General features: G+C 39.1%; 1 protein-coding gene across 10 annotated transcripts in view; it reads right to left on the bottom strand.

The window, feature by feature from the left end:
• Positions 1-3,408: 3,408 nt before the first annotated feature.
• TUB (TUB bipartite transcription factor) overlaps positions 3,409-18,218 on the bottom strand; it is a 253,141-nt gene continuing 238,331 nt past the window's right edge. For all 10 annotated transcript variants that reach the window (XM_074954963.1, XM_074954971.1, XM_074954968.1 and 7 more), the window contains one exon: positions 3,409-17,397. In XM_074954963.1, the coding sequence (XP_074811064.1) occupies positions 17,264-17,397 (134 nt within the window). In that variant the 3' untranslated portion in view covers positions 3,409-17,263. The remainder of the gene's footprint in view (positions 17,398-18,218) is intronic.

Below are 18,218 nucleotides of genomic sequence, written 5' to 3'. Positions count from 1 at the left end.
GAGAGAAGCTGGAAAAGTCAGAACATAAAGAACTGATGGGAGTGTCTATTCCTCCTAATGGGAAATAACACAAATATTATGGCTTGGATAGTATTTGAGCGTGGACAGATAACGAACTGCCTAAAGGGCACCATATTTTCAGACTGAGTGTGACATAGTAAGGTACCCCATCAACAATACATGAAGTTTAATAACTACATAAAGGCTGCATTCACTCCTTGCTCTTTGTGCAAACCTCCCTTTGACATCAATGGAAAGTCTGTTGTGGACAGTAGGGAGTATACAGTCCTGAACTGATAGTCCAGCCCCAGACTGTAGTTAAATATGGAATCTCTCTCCTCTGCATTAGTTTGATAGCCTTCCTTCTACGGGCAGGTCTTGAACTGAATAATACGCTTCTACCCCATCTAACTTTTTTTTGTTTACATTAATTTACCTTGTTTCCTCTTCGAGATAAGTATATATTTATATAAGCATCTAAAAATAGGGTCTTATAATGGAAAGCATTGGGCAGCCTTAATTATTGGCATTGCTACCAGTACTGCCTCTAATTCCTAGTAGAGACAGCTCTACATTTTGGAGACATGTTTATCTGGATCCAGATCAGAACTTCATAGATGGAGGGCCGACCTCTATAATTGGCCAAGTCAAAATCCCAGATCCAGATCCCCTCAAACTTGGGATCGTGATAAAACTGTGCTAGCTCTGGCACAATCACAGTCATTCCCCAATGCTGTGGGGTTCACTGACAGCGTGCATCACTGTACTGTGCTGATATACAAGCGGCCGCGTTACCCACGCCAGCCACTTAAAGCAATACACATCTTGTTAAAAATAAACTAAGTAGCGAGCGTCTTGCTTAAATGAAATCTTTTGTCCCAATAAAATTATATATACCCCCCCACACTTAATCATTTCTGGTACTTTGTTTACCACTGCTGACAATTACAGGCGTAACAAGCAGACTACAAAATGACGTCTGGACTACCAGGTCAGTGCTGGATACACAGAATGCTAAAAATGGAACTAATGAGGTGACGTTTGGGTAGCAGTTAAACACTCAAGTAATCTTCCATCTGCATCACTCATTGACACCAATTAAGTCCCATTTGTTAGGGTTTTTCTTTATCAATTTAATGGCATGTTGTAAAAAGTACAACATAAGCTTAGGCTCTAGGACCCAGCACAATATGAGTCTCTGATAAGAACTACTTTACCCAAACAAGACAATCAATCCTTTTCAACTGCCCTCATCGCTCTCAGTGCGACAGCAAGCAAGACACCAAATAAGATTTTTTAAATGGTTCATTTCTATGTCTGTTATTTCAGCACTGACACATTTTAAGTTGCATATACACAGCAGCAAATCACAGAAATACCATAGCTGTGATATCAGCAAAGACCAAATCTTTTATTTAATGCTTAAGAAATTAGAACTGGGGAAGATGAGTATTGGCAATCAGCTAAACCTCGCTTTAGCAATTACAATGAGGAGTCCTTGTGGCACCTTAGAGACTAACAAATTTATTTGGGTATAAGCTTTCGTAGGCTAAAACCCACTTCATCAGATGCATGGAATGGAAAATACAGTAGGGAGGTATAAATACACAGCATATGAAAAGATGGGAGTTCAACAAAAAAACTTCTTCAAAACCAGACTCCAACGAGAAACTGCAGAAACTGGAATTAATTTGCAAACTGGACACCATCAAATTAGGCCAGAATAAAGACTGGGAGTGGATGGGTCACTACAAAAACTAATTTCCCCCTGCTGATACTCACCCCTTCTTGTCAACTGTTTGAAATGGGCCACCTTATTTACATTGGCCTCATTAGCATTACAAAAGTGATTTCCACCCCTTCATGTCTACTGTTGAGAATAGCCCACTTCCACCTTAAGTGGCTCGTTAGCACTGACCCCCCCACTTGGTAAGGCAACTCCCATCTTTTCATATTCTGTGTATTTATACCTCCCTACTGTATTTTCCACTCCATGCATCTGATGAAGTGGGTTTTAGCCCACGAAAGCTTACGCCCAAATAAATTTGTTAGTCTTTAAGGTGCCAAAAGGAGAACTCGTTTTTGCTGATACAGACTAACACGGCTAACTCTCTGAAAGCTTTAGCAATTGTTCCACTGCAGCATGCTTAGTGGGGTGTGTGTGTGTGTCACCGCGTAGTAATACTTATAACGGGGTGTATCAGTATTTAGTTTATCTTGTACACCCAGAGTCTTTAGTCCCATTTCCCCATAAGTTCACTGACCTCTCTAGTGAGTTCAAAGTTTCTAGGGAGGCAGGCCCACCTATGCCCAACCCTCCCCAGACTCAGTAACTTTTTCCCAAGGCAACTGCCTTTCCTCCTACCCCTTTCTGTTTTTCCTCCTTGGCATTCCTTCAGCCTGCCTCCCAGGCTGTGTGTGTGTTACTGCCTCCTCCCTGGGTGATTTTGACTCCCGACACCTCCTGCTCTCAGCATCCTCTGAGATGAGTGGTTACTTGGAGTCAGCTGCTTGGGCTTTTTTCTCTCCCCCCCATCCCCATGTGGCAGTTCTCACTGCCACACATGTAGTTAATGTAATACATTGTTCGTAGTGCTTTATTTGAGATTGTTGAATTTTATAGTCTAATTTTTCTGTTTTATTTATTTTAGTTTTATTTAATGGATGGTTTCTTTGATTTTTCATTTCATTTTATACAAAAGGTTCAACAAATGTAGGGTCAGCAGGCACCAAGCACTCCCACTCACCCCAAGCCTGATCCTGAAGTTCCCATCACAGGCTGCATGGGCAGCCCTGACCCCGTCTCTCTCCTGCCTGCACCAGTCTGCTCTCTGCAGAGGGCTGAAAGTGTGCGTCCCCTGGTCAGGAGAAACAGATCAGCATGCTCCTTGGGCTGATGGGCAGCAGACAGGAGAAAGCAGTCAGTCTAACCCCTCTGGATAGCAGACAAGGTGGTCCCAATCAGACATGTAATAGAAAGGGCAACAGCGAATCAGGCCTCTTTCAGGCCGGAAAACTTCCCCATGGCCAGTTAGGACCTCTAGAGGTCATTTCCCCTTCACCTGGGGAGAGGAGGGAGGAGCTTTTGCACCTTCTGCAAGAGTTTCAAGTCCTTGTGTTCACAGGGTGTAAGATATAGCTCAGTACAAACATGTAGTGCTGCAAATGGCTACAGCTCCACTGAAGTCAGTGAGCTTAGATCCGAGCTGAACTGGGCCCATTACAATTCACGAGGGTTGTATTTGTTTTAAACATGAAAATTCACTGAAAAACATGGTGGGGAGCCCATTCTGTGTATGCCTGACTAGTTCTCTAGCTACTACTGCGCAGGTAGTTTCAGAAGAGAGTCCCAAGCCTTTTTAAAAACGGTCATTATTTGTTTGAAACAATTCAAGTTTAATTTTTCCGCAGATGTTTTGTACCGACAAACACTGAAAAGTCTACAACATACACAATGCAATTGTGAAAATACCAAATTAGTTTTTACATATACTGATAAATACATTTGCTCCAGAATACCAAAGAGTTTCTTTAGAAATTTACTTCAGAAAAGCACATTTTTGCAGATTTATCTAAAACTCCAGATAGTTCGAAACAAAAGTAAAATGCCTGACCACTCAAAACTGGATAAGACAGTCTTATGCAAAGAGCCATATCACATTCTAGGCATTCTGAAAAAAGTATGACTGGTTAAATACTTGTTCTTAAGATTAACTCACAAACTTTTCCAATTCAGAACATTTCCCCTTTTTTGATCCTCATATTTAAAGGAAATCCAGACAGTAACATAGTCAAATTTTACCGTATAATCATTGGTTTGTTTTAGGAAAGGCACAGTGATGAACTAAAAAAATGTTTACTGTGGGAAAAGAATCTTTCAGTAAACTTTGTATGTTCCCTTTATAGGAACAACAAAAACAAAACTAACATGTAGCATCTACAATTTCTACTTTCTGGAAGTTTAAGTAAACAGAAATCAGAAACAAAGATTAAACTTCCTTAACAGAGCCAAATAACCCCCAACAAATCCTAAAAAGGTTAGTTACCACCTAATATCCTACACCAGAGGCTTCACTTTGTCATTAGCTGGATCACAATAGTGCTTTGAAGAATTATCTTAAGGGGTCAACATAAACTTGGACTTTTGGAAAATGAGTAATTGCAAAAACATCCACTTTCTGAGATCCAGCTTTCATAAGCATGTCCTGGATTCAAAAAAATCCTTTAATAAAATTATAATTTTCATTCCCCTATTCATGTTTATAAGAATCTATTCAACAAGGGAGAAATGAGAGGCGCATAGATGAACCACTGCACCTGCACAGAGCCCCCACACAAAGTCAGTGCAGGATCAATGCAAGACTGGGGCCTTACTGATTGACTGGACACATCATTTCTATCATATGCACAAGCTAAATAAATTGAAAAAAAATTTTTTTATAACTTTCTTTAAGTGATAGTTATCTCTCATGTTTCTTGCAGCGATCATTAAGTTAAGTGTGATTAATTAACACCTGCTGAAATTTCTTGTGAATTCATATCAAACATATTGGGCAATGTTGGAAAAACGAATGAAAAGTTACGTAGGGCACGTATGTGTTCTCTTTTTATAATGTGACTATAAAACATCTCATCAGTCTCTTTTGAAAGAAGTCCTTTGTTTAAATGCCATGTACACATTTATACTTATACTTTAAAGTGCCAACAAAATAAACTTAAAGGCCAAACATTTATTTTTTTCCTCTTACAAGTTTTAGAATATGGAGCTAAAAGGCTTGTTAGTTTGTTATTGATATCCTTTATCGCTCAGGGAGCCTTCCTAGGTGATTTTGCAATTGCTCTGCAAGCTAGATTATTAGATACTATTCTGCAAAGTATGGCTGTGTGACAGGTCTAGTTTCTCCAGCATGCACAGCTACTTACAATATACATTTTATTATACATCACATTGGTTGCAATATAGGGTCTCATGATTTTAAGGCACATTCCATAGAACAGGCCCAATTCTGCACTGACATATGCTTGGTGTAACTCCTTTGAGTTTAATCGGGTTTCATGGGATGTACTTCAAAGCTAAATTTGGTCTCTGATGGCCAATTTATTTTAAAGAATATTTATGCAAGTACCTGTAGTGCTTGATTTCTCTAAGTCAAGGTCAGCCCAATTTAGAAACAAAGAAAAAAGCCACATGGATATCTTCATGGAGGCACACAAGTATGTGGGTGCAGGGGTAGAGCCAAAGTCCATCCAAGTCAGTGGAAAATCTCATTTACTCCAATGGGCTTTGGGGGGATACAAACAAGTATGTACAAAATCTGAACAAGAGACCACGCTTTTCCACTAACTGGATAAAGAAACAATTTGTACAAGGAGACCTGCTCCCAAGCGCTCTCATTAACATATCATCCCACCAATGATCATTATATAACATCAAGCAATATCCAATTCCATTATTCCTTGTTAGTACCATTCAATAGATGAGGATGTCTTTTATTAGCGAGAAAAGGTTTCCAATAAATGGTATGCCAAAGCTTTCACACAGAAATCACACTGATTGTCAATTATTCACTCACTGAGTGGCTTTCATTCTATTGCCTGTACACCACTCTGGGTACAAAATGAAACCGTACAGCCTTTGTACATGGACTTCCTTCTTACTTCCTAGGTTCTTTGTAACTACCCTCCTCAGTTTGTGTCTTCGTTCTTCCAGGAAAAGATGGCCAGAAGGCTGAAACCATTGGAATTAGAAAGAACAAAGAAATCCATTTGGAGAAGTTGTGATTAAAGTTTCTGTGTTCTTATATGCAGTGGTGTTCAGCACATCAATACAGAACTCTGACTGAAAGTGCTAGCACGCTTAAAGAGTCACCAGTCAAAACTGGTTCCCGCTCATGAGAAGCTGTTCCTGACCATTAGAGAACGTATATCTCTAATGCAATATCATTCATTTTTGTTAAGGTTCCATGCACATCTTTGCAGCAGCCTCACCGGCACACAAAATGAGCTACTGTATGTAGAGTGGGAAGCAAGCATGCAAAAGGAATCATGCACAGGATGTAGCAGAATGATGGCTGAGAATTCAATAGTTGCATTTCTTAATGATAACTAACCATCAGCTGTGAAATGCTGAGTGGTTTTCTTACACTGTGACCATTGCTATGAATGACATCAGGGTCATCAAAATCCCTGGTGGGGGGAAGGAGGGGCAGAGAAAAGGAAATGTTGGTCTTTCCAATGAACAGTTAAAAATAAACAGATGTTTCTGTCATAATGGAGCCACTGTAAAGCCCAAGTATACTGGTGTGCTCTATGCCTTGCTCTGAGCATGGTCACATTCTGGCTCTCTCATGCCACCAGAAGAAGCAGATGCCAGAGGTGAGGGTCCCCAGCGACCTGTTGCTGTGTCTGGACAATACACCTTAGGGAGCCAATATTTAGAGCAGCCTAGCAGATTTTAATTGCCACAACTGAGCATAAGGGAAAAGTGAATCCATTTTACAAATGCGCTTGAGTATCTTGGTCAGAGATGATCCAGGCTTTAAAGTTCAACTACCTTAGATTGCACCAGTGCAAGGCACAATCTGGCAAATTAACTAACACCAATGATAAGGGCATCAAATGCCTTAAAAGGCTCAACACCCTCCTGGAAGTAGTCACACAATATTCACCCTTGAGAGAATCAGGGAGGCGGAGTTAGACAATTCCACCATCCCCTCCATTATGAGAGCCAAAATATGGAAAGAGGTGAAGAGCTGAGAGCTTACCCTATTGCAGTTTATTCATTTAGCCTCTTTAATTCTATTGATGAATTCTCCAGGGGCAGTTTACAGTTTTCACAAATGTATTCACTAATCAAAACTATGCACTAATCAATTTCTACAGACAATTCTTGGCCATAGATTGTTCCCAAGCCATTCATTCACTGAAATAGGAAATTCAAGTCCTGTTGGATCATTTTGAATGGACACAAATCACAGTATTGTTCTGTCTAGATAAGCTTAACTCATAGCACCTTGAAGCAGGAGAGAACTGGATGAAGAATGAAAAGCAGGGATTCCAAGCCAGAAATTTATTGATCCGACTAGCATGTGTAACTAAGGCTGTAAAAGATTATTTGAAGTTAGACCAAGTAGAAACACAGCCTCACTATCTGCCCTAACTATTCCAAAATAGGGTCACCAGGGTCAATGGTGCTGAAAACAAATATAGCACAGTGTTGGGGGCAGATCCTCAGCTGATGTCAATTGTCCTAGCACTGTTCAATGGAGCAGTAACAATTTACAACAGCTGAGGATCTGCCCCCAGACTCATCTTAGTAGCAAAACATTGTTATAAATCTTTAAAAGGGGTATCCTGGTGCCATGTCCCTACCTGAACCCAGACTTGAAGTTGAGAATTATAGTAAATGATGTGTTTATACTTGCAACGTAAGTACATTATACCTTGGAAAGAACTGGAAGGGTTAGGAACTGAATATAATTTCCAATGTTATCTTATTAAGCAGAAGTTGGCTGGCCTGATTTAATTTATTTGCTGAGCAGCCTTTCATTTTCAGACACTTATACAAAGACAGCCTTAAAGGCTTCTGCATGGGAATAATATGGCCCCCAATTTAAAACAAAACAAAACACGATTTAAAATAATTGTGCCAACATGGAAGATTTTGGTGAAGGAATTGGAAGAATTTACCTAATTGGTAAATTGCATTATTATTTTCTAGTTCCTCACACATACCATGGAGAAATATAAGCCATTCATCTACCATTAATTAGGTGGGGTGGGGAGGCAAGGGGAGACAAACGAGGACCTACATTATATTGGAGAGACCACAACACAATACGGAAACTTTTCTGCAAAACCCCTGCCATGAAATATGGCCTCTGGACTGTTGAAGATTCCTAATTCCTCTGGTACTGACCATTCCACATACAGCATGTCCCTCTTACGCTATTTATTTTAATGGCCAGACCAATAAAAACTCCTGCCACGGCAGAAGCAGGGTTTATGGGATTAAATTATTTGAAGCTGGATTTTTGGTACGATTTTCAATTTCCTGGTGAGAAATCTTAGAACTGATGGAGTTGTGATTTCCTAATATTCAGTGTAAAAGTGAAAGAGGTTAGTGTTATCAATGTGAGCTGAAAACTGAGTACCTCCACCCAGAAATGAATCACCTGTACTTTAATCATTAGAGCACAGATCTGGGACCAAGATCTCTGGAGTTCCAGTTTCCGTTAATGACTTGCTGTTTGCCCTAGTGTGAGTCATTTAACCTGTCAGCATCTCAGATAGCCTAACAACAGTAAGAGGACAATAATATTATCCCACCACTCTGGGGATGTTTTACTAGCTAACTTGTACAGTCCTTGTGGACTGCTACATAGTGTTATTTTTTAGATGTTTGTTTAGGAGCTTTGATATTTATTGGCCTAACAACATAAACTGACCCTAAAATATATGGAACACTATTGCAAGAAACATAACAAAAGGAAATTTTCAGTGAAAGAAGAGTATGATCAGATGAGTTTCCAAACCTGTCATGTAGTTAAAGATTTGCCAAAGTGATTCCTGGATATCAGGGTTCACATTTCTTGGAGTGACTGCTGGCAAGTAGGAGTTATCAGTCAGATAGGTGGTAAGCCCTTGTGATAAAGTCTATAAATCCCTGTTTTGGTTTAAATGAGACATTTTTTTCCTAATGCCAACCACTAAGACTCCAAACTAGAGTCAGTCAAAAATGTGCGGGTGGATGGAGGTCCAGAAGAAATGTAGTGGAAATTGCATTCTTTTCTTCATGAAAATGTTGAATTTTTCTGATCTACTACTAACCCCTCTGCAGCTGGCATTGGACAATACTGATGTCCAGAACCAAGGAAGTGACAGCGCATCAAAATATTGAGCCTATATGGTGGAGAAAAATCAGAGGTTTGTCATAGTAACTCCACTAGGATAACCCTAAGACAGCTACTGACTACCATCCAAAATGCATTTCCACAGATTGGCAAAGAAAGCTGCTGGCAAAGGCAGCTCTCTCTCAGTAGGACCAAGGTAGTGTATCTATAGCTACACAGAAATCACAGCTTTATCTGGGCCCTATCTTTTTCTTTGGGAACACTTTAAGTAAGGCCATCCTCTGTGCTAGAAAAATAACCATGTTTAGAGACATCTGAGGCTAAACTTTATTATAATAGGATTTCTTTTTTCTAGGGTGGACAGGAAATCCTTTGTATATTAGGGAACAGGCTTTTGGCCAATGTCAAGCCTTAGGATGTCTTCTATCCACTCCATACTGGGAAGAAACAATCCTCCTGTAAGGTGGGTAGGCCATAGCCATGTCTGACAAACATGTTTCAACTGTTACTTTTCTAAGGTAGATGGTCCCTAAAGCAGAACTATTAACAAAAATCCATTCACATTTCTTACGTTTTGGGGTATTCTGCATTACAAAAATGATTGGTCAAATGAAGGGATTTTCCCATGGCTCAAGGCCAAACGTAGTATAAAGTGATAGTATCAGTATCTGAGACAGTGCAGAATAGCCTGAAGAATCAAATGGGACTAAGAAGATCATGCAGTTGTGCATTTGTTAGCAGTTAATACAGTGATTTTAGTAAGTGGTTTGGAGGGAGAAGTTCAAAAGTGCCTAAGGAAGTTAGGAGCCCAAATCCTATTGGTACTTTGGCTCCTGACTCGCTTAGGCCATTATGAAACTCCCAGTCTTTAAGTTTTTGTTCCTGATCCTGCAACTGCCTTCACACTGGCACACTGCTGTGGCCAAAGTTAATGGGGTTATGTCTGGGTACAGGGGCCTACTGATACAGTGCCAGTTGTAGGATCAGGGCCTTAATGTTTTTCTGAATAACTTAAATGAGATCCAGACCTCAAGAGAAGCTTCTAAACAGAAATTCTGAACAAGTAATTTCCTTAGGATTTCATCATATGCACAAATATTCATGATCAACCAGGTCTTAACACTAAAAAGTAAATATGATTTACCATTCTCATTCTGTTTTTCTGGGAAAGTTTGTTTTACAATTTAGTGTTACTTGTGACATTCCTAAATGAGCTGCACAGTCCTGGGTAAGGATCACTAAAAGGGAGAAGCAGCATTTACAGCTTCCTATGTCAGAAGCAAGTTGTGTTGGAAGAGGTCAGTCATAGTTCATACCAGGCCCACTGGTTTTAAAGCAGACATGCACCATGCCAGTTATTAACAGCTGATTCATAGAAAAATTATGCAAAAGACACTGTGCCGCCCAAATTGTAAGTGCCTGATTTTCAACATGAAGGAAGGACAACCAGGCAACAGGATTAAAAGAGTCAATGGAATACGTTCAGGAATGCTGGTTTTATGACGACTTATAAATGTACACTAAAATACAGCTATACATCACTTTGGAAAAAAGGAAAACAGTATCACATTGTTTGCCCAATATCTCTGACACAGTGTTTTTCTGCTCATTTGATAATCAGGGGTACATTGAGGGTGAAAGCCTGGGCCTTGCTGAAATCAGTGACAAAACTCCCATTGATTCTAATGGGGCAAGGATTTTACCCAACAATTTCATTAGCTAGTAAGTTTCTCTAAATTGCCCAGGTAACAAATAATAATTCACACTTTTATGTTTCCAGCAATATCAACTGAAATGTAAGACCTAACACATAAATAGTATCTGCTATCCAAGCGTCTCAAAGCATTCAACTGATTAAGCCTCAAAATAGAACTGGGAAGATGGTCTGATAATAATGATCACCATTTGACACATGGGGAAGCTGAGGCACAAAGTGGTTATGTGACTTGCCCGAAGACACACAGTGAGTCAGCATGAGACTAAAACCCAGGTCCTCCTCCTTTCCAGTCATGTGCTCTAACTACTAGATAATGCTTCAACTTTAGGCCAATTTTAATACAGATTGTGTCTTTTAGGGGTACTTTTTCCAAATGGTGTGCATCAACAACCATATGCAACATAGCCTGTTGTTATTCTGAGGATCTGTGGGGTCAGACTTTCAAGCAGGGCTTTAAAAAAATTCCTATTTATGTATAGGCAAGGTTCTGTAAGTGTTTTTTTTTTTTTTAAAGTGCTACTGTAGTTTTACATAAAACATACTCATTGTGTGGCAACTGTTAGAACAGTTACTGGCCAACCAAATTATAAAGCACGTAGAAAGTTTTCCTCAACAATTTAACTTAACTTTTCTTAAGTGCATCATCTACATAAAGCAATCTGACAAAACCAGTACACTGTACCTAATAAACAGGCTTTCAAGAAAGGTCACATAGTTCAAGTCTTCTTAGTAAGGGTTCTGACAAACATGCACCTATCTAAAAAGAATTATTTATACCCTCTTGGCAGTTAAATAAAATACATTTAAAAAAGTATTAATGCAATTTCTTCCAACCCAAATGTATTTCTGAGTGTCAGCTACTGAGCTTGAGTTCAGTGTACTCAGAGCAAAATATTTTGAAATTTCTGAAAAACAAAAACAAAATGGAAAGTATTTTCACAAATCCTTTTCTCCTCATCAGCCAGCTGTAATATCAAAGCAAACACTAAAAAAGCAACAAAACAATTTTAGGTGGCTACTGATTAGAAAATGTAAAAGGGAGTTTAGAAGGGGCAGAAGCAAACGGAAGGACTGTATTTTCACAGAGCAGTGTGCATGGGAGGAGTCTGAGGTCACATGTGATTAGCTAGGGGAAAATCAGTGGTGTGTAGTGACATGTATAGTCTTCATCTGCAGAAAGATCTAAGGCCAAACTGAGGTTTATATGAGAATGGAGAGCAATGTTTTTCCAATAACCACAAACATGTCCTTTATGGAGATTTGACAAGAAATTGAGAATCAACCCATACTTCTAATAAGGGCAGCCACCGTTTGCCATTCTACTAAATGTGGTAACCAGATTTATCTGAAGAGGTATTTTACAGGCAAGAGCCTACTTCAGTACAAATTGTACATGTGTTTTCTTACTGAGTCACAAAATCATGTGTTTTCAGCCAGTTTAGAAATTGACAGCATCAGGTTCCTGTTCTGCAAAAGGTTAGTAGAGGCAACTCTTATGCTGTGCAGAGATCCATTGACTTCAAACCAAAACTCTGTATCTCTGAGTACCCGCTAAATATCAGTGGCCCTGCTTAGGTGTAAGAGTCCATCAGCTCTTTGCAGGATCAGGAAGAAAGACTATCCTATCCTGAAAAAAGAAAAGGAGTACTTGTGGCACCTTAGAGACTAACAAATTTATTTGAGCATAAGCTTTCGTGAGCTACAGCTCACTGGTCAGTCTCTAAGGTGCCACAAGTACTCCTTTTCTTTTTGCGGATACAGACTAACATGGCTGCTACTCTGAAACCTATCCTATCCTGTTCTATCATCAAAGACTAAATCTACTGGTACCAATCTGCAGGGCAAGGATTGTCTCCTACACTGTCTCTATTCAGCGGGTTACTACTGCAAAACAAACAAATTAATGCTATGAAAAGTTGCTAAGATGCAAGTGGTCACACTGGACCTATTGAAGTAAAGTTCACTGTACCCCTGGGCTGAACTGATCACATTCTCTTCAGCTGGCAGTGAACATACAGAGTGGGATTTTTCATTGGGGTACAATGCTGAGAGCTTTTGAAAATCTCACTCATAATGTAGAGTGACCAGATGTCCTGCTTTTATAGGGACAGTCCTGTTTTTTGGGGACTTTTTCTTATATAGGTGCCTATTACCCCCCACTCCCTGTCTTGTTTTTTCACAGTTGCTACCTGGTCACCCTAATAATGTCTATGGCTGGTTACAGTTCTCTGAAAATTCCTTCATCAAAAGCTAGAGATGGGCCAGAAGCTTTGCATCCAGGGCTTTGGTTCAGCACTATACAAACAATGGTCAGCATTAATTTGGCTCCAGAGCCCTGAGGGTGTTGGGGATACAGGATTTGGGGTGTTGAGATACAGGATTTTATTCTGGGCCCCCTTCTAGAGCGTATGTAGAAATGTATTTCTAGAGTGAGAACAGTGCTCCTTTATGGTGCTATGCAATCACAATGGTCTGGAGATAACAATACTATTGTAAGATAACGTGAAAAATAAATGCAGAAATAAACTGGTCAGACACTTAAGTGGATTTCCATGGTTTCAGGATTCATAATAAAGGCCTAGTTATTACTACCGTGCGATGAAGCTTTACCCAACCTCTTTTTTCCTAAGTGACATTCCTTCCCTTGGGGTGGGAAGACGGTTAGCTTCTCAGATGCGGACTCAGTTTAGCAGCACTGACATGTTGCATTTTTTAGAATCACTTTCACCCTTACCAAAAGGACAAATAAGAAAACCCTACAAAGAGAATTTTCATAACAGAAACTCCAGGCTTCCAGACAGTGTTGCCCACTGATTTGCCACTGGCTTGGAAACTGCTATTACTAGGTTTCCTAAAATCATTGAAATGCTGATTATGTTTCTGACAAGCTCTTTGTATCCGCTTGCCTCTTAATGTATTAATTTACTTCACTGTAAAGCCAAAGGGCCAAATTCAGCCCCAATAAAGCTCCCCATTGTGGGGGCACTATTGGATGCGCACCTGATGGCGCTATTCAGCTGATTCACTGAATGATATTGCCAAAACAAGCACATTTGGCTTATACATCTTAGAATAAAAGATAATGGGCTTGGAGAGAGGAGGCAGACCAGCAGTAGAAGAGCTTCAGAGATAAAGAAAATTAGATAGAGTCCAGGAAGAAATGATTTGCTGTCAACAATCTAGTTGTTAAGTGACAAGTTAAATTAAGAAGTCACATAAAAGAATAGGATATTAGCCTATAAGCAATTCAGACACAGTTTCTTTATGACTCCCTGTCAAAATTAATAACATACGCAAGATTAAATCATCAGTACTTACAGCTAAAACATTATGAAGTCAATTCTAACCAAATTCTCACTGGGACATTGTAGGGGAACTATACGACTTGATATTGTTCTTATTATTCTTATTTGTGATACTGAAAGGCCAAGGTTTATGTGCTGTTAAATGTTGATATGAAGGAATTCCAGAAGATATTGGTGCTAGCACTCTTTTACCAGCAAGTCTAATTGGGAGACCTGTCGAACAGGTTATTTGGGAAGGCAGATACCTTTGAAAATATTTACAAAATGCATTTTTATTGTGCAAGGCACGATCTATTTTCTTGGGGCCTATGCAATTCCATATATTGTGCTTTGTTTAGGAAGAATCTGTATGCTTAACAGGATGGCAAGAATGAAAGATTTGGGGAGAGAGGAATTAGAACCTAAAAATATTCATATGTAGTAGTGTCTTTCATCTGGAAATGTCCCACACATTTCACAAAATAGATATGTCACCACTGAAATGTGGCCACATCTGGGGCAAAAGATAGTAGCCAGGTGCTTGAACACAACACAGCATCTTGCTTTACAATCATCAGGCAAGGGTAAGGACACCACAGTGAACTCTTGCAAAAATGCCATGGGATTTTAAGTGAGATTTGGGCATCTCATTCCTGTAGATGCCTTTGAAAATCCTAATCACAAAGCTTGGGGTGATGATACTCATAGTTGGTGTTTCTTGCTGAGTCAGTTGTCTCAGAATTTTTGTTACGCCTTCTATTCTCTTTGTTGGTGTGGGGTGCTCTGGGTGACAAAGATCCTTCTTTATACAAGGTATTCATTTTCTAGTGACTACTGTAAAGATAATTTCCTTTTACAGTTACTTAGCTAGTACTGTTTTATGGTACTGTGAAGTAACATTAGGAAGACTGTAATCAATATTCTTTCCAGTGTAACTTACAGGCCATTTTCCCACCCAATTAAAAGAAAATGGACTAAGACATTCTGTTCGTTTGAGTGGATTTTGCAAGTAGATAGAAGTATGTGGCAATGCCACATGCCATTTTCTAGGCATATAATTATCATTGGAGATGGCCAGAATCAACCCCCCAGATTCCAACACCTTCTACACCTTGGAATTGAGACCAGATCCAAGTTCAACAAATTGTATCTATCTTTGCAATGGGCTGAACCAAAACTCTAGCTAGTCCTAGAAGCACTGAGTAAGCTTAGAAGTTGTCAAACAATAACATGAATGCCATTTATTTGTTTGTTAAAATTTAAAATCAGATAGTGGACAGGGGCTGAGAGAGTGCCTCAGATGTAGTGCAAGAACACAACAGTTGACAGAGAGGAGAACACACCCATTTGCTGGGGTCTCATACTAGCAAAGTGCTGAATAATGAAAACTGCTGGTTGATTACCATTTTTATCATTCATTGAAGGAACTCACTTCTTTATCTCAGATCAGGAGATATCTTTCTTATTCTATACTACAGGAAGAAAATATTTCTTTTGTGAAAAGACTGAAGATGAAGGGCAGTCTCTGCTATTGTTTAGAACATATTCAATAGGTTGTGCCGGGGTGAACAGCCCCCTATCAAAGCCAGGAGGCTTCTCTTCATTGACTTCAGTGGGATTTAAAATGGGTTTATTCTATTTAAAACAGACTTTCATATAAAGCTGTAAATTAAGCAACAACAATCCAACTGCAAGCACATCTGTCCACTGAAATTTCTTTGTCCCTATATCTGTAATGAGACCTGGAGGCAGAGGCACAGAATAAAACATATTTCTCTTATTAGTTGAAATCATACAGTCCAAATGGCACCACCTGTCCTAATGGCCTGTCCCCTATGGTCACACAGGGACTGGAAGCTATGAGACAAGCAGATCTGATCTCATTTTCTCATTATATAATCTAGATATGCTCCTAAGGATAAAAAGGGTTTTTTTTATAAGCACAGTATAAAATGTTACTCCAATATTTAAAGCTCTTCTGATAAACTGTTGTGTTAGTTTGGGAATATTATTGTAAGGGAAAATAGAAGTAAGACTCAGGATCTCCATTATTTTTAAATAATTTTTAAATAAAATTTTAAATGGGGTTTTATGCATTTCTCATAGTTAAAGTCTTTCCTTGATGACTTTTGAGATGTTTACAATGCAAGAAAGCTGAGTGGACAGCTTGTATTTTGAAATGATATTTATTTATATATCCTATCAGAAAAGATGAAACAAAAGAAAATCCTATTTTAAGCTATTTGTATGTCCTGAATGAATCTAATTTGTCTGTAATGTACACTATATTTGCCGAGAAGAATTTAGCTCAGTAGCTGGCACTTTTACATTATAATGTAAAATAGATTTCAATAGATTTCAAGCACTTTTATAATGAGAAATAAATATGAAAATTGTTACTGCAGATTTGACAAAACTCAATATCCAAAATTTAAATCACAAAAGGCCAGACTAATTTAATATATTATTTCTACTACTTTCCTTCATCATTCACACAACTGGCTTAAAATAATGATGCAGCTCTGTGAAGAGATCTTTATCCAAATATTTATATCACTTGACACAAAATATGTATCTGAATTGATATAGGGATATATAAGGATATAATTCCCAAGACCCAGCATGCCAAAATGCTGGCATTCAGATTTTTTCCCTTTCTAGAATTCCAATAGGTTTTCATTTGAAACAGAACTTAAAAGCAAATAGATGTGAAAACATAAAAAAAAAGACACCTTAGAATTCAAGTGACTTGTGCAACATTATTTTGTGCTGTCTACTTCTCCTTTTTCTCCTACTATAATTAAAACTCACTCTGCTCCTCCACATAAATAATAGCAACAAATCAAGTTCAGTCCAATATAGATAGGCCTTTCACCCTCAGACTTGGTTTTATATTACACGAGATCCTCGTCTGTTCAAAAAGTGCATCTTTTTTGGTGATCGTTTCTTCTGTGTTGGGTGATGTGACGTTCAAAGTATTCAACACAATCTTGAGGTCTGAGTACAGCCTCTGAATACTTCTTAACATAAAAACAGACTTTTTTTTTAAGATAGGTTTCATGGATTTAGAAAAGAGACACCACTGGGAATGGTGTTATTTGAGCCATGGTACAGTACATCATGGCACCTCTCCATAACATAGCTAAGACTATCAGACTGGACTTTTATTTACAGAAACTTGATGCCACTTCCAGAAAAATATATAACAGATAAAACAATATTTCCTGAATGTCCTGAATGTTTAAAAGATTCCAATTATTTTCTCCCCAGCAATATGGTGGTCCTTCCAAAAATGAATTTTACCTGGCCTGGTTTGTATGAACCATAAATGATACCAGTGAGTATTTGGAATCATGTTGTTTTCCCTTGTGGCATACTGCTCAGCTGTGTGGAGACTCCACCACTCCTGTTTACTCACAAGCCAATTTGCTGTCAAAACTGGAGAGGGCAATAGCAAAGGCCTGTAGTGCACACATTGGGTAGTTGTAGTCCATGGTGAATACATCCTCAGCCACGCGGCCGAACTGCATCACTATATAGTCAGCTGTAATAAAAGTCATAAAAGTGACAAAGTGTTAGTTTTGACTGCAGCCCCTATTAAATAAATGCGTGTTCAATACCAACCCACTGCCCCAAACCCACCATGATAGATGGATTGAATGCTATAACATATACTCAGACAAGTAGTCATGACTTCAATGGGACTATTCATAAGAGGACAATTTGAATGAGGACAAATTGCAGGAATAAAGGCCTTATGTGTGTTTTCTTTTAAAATTTTACCCAGGTAAAAATGGGTTTAAAAAAAAAAAAAAAACCAAACAAGACCGCTATTCCCTAGCATTCATAAGCATGAAATTCACCTCTGTGAAGAAGGCCAGCACAAGAACTATGCACAGAACTTGTGTTGATCCTCTGTACAGGGGAGAATTTCACTCATACCAGACAGGATGTAATTCTGCTCCCATTGAATTTAACAGAAGCAAGGTCAGGCAGGCAGATGGGCAGGCAAAGAGGATTGGGAGAAAGAGTGTGAGAGGGGGTGAGTATGGGTGTAACTGTGCTGCCTTTCTGCTACTGTGAATGTACACACTTGACACAGAAACACTTCAAAGGTAATTGTGCAGTGTGAATTTCAGCATCACTTAGAAGCCTTGGCAAATGTTTAAAACACCATATAGCTCTCAGAAGCTGGCACTGCCAATTCCCATGCATGGTCTTCACAATGTTGATCTTACCAAGCCTTCAACACCCTCACTGTCCTAGACAAGACTCTGGTCCGATACATCTGCATCTTCCTTGTGTCATCTACACCTGTGAGTTATGTGAGTGCATAGTGGGGCAGATTCTGCCCCCACTCGCCAA

The sequence above is a fragment of the Natator depressus genome, chromosome 6 (genome assembly GCF_965152275.1).
Source record: "Natator depressus isolate rNatDep1 chromosome 6, rNatDep2.hap1, whole genome shotgun sequence".
Classification (NCBI taxonomy): Eukaryota; Metazoa; Chordata; order Testudines; family Cheloniidae; genus Natator; species Natator depressus.
Note: the sequence above shows the minus strand (reverse complement) of the source record. Positions and strands in the feature narration are given on the sequence as shown.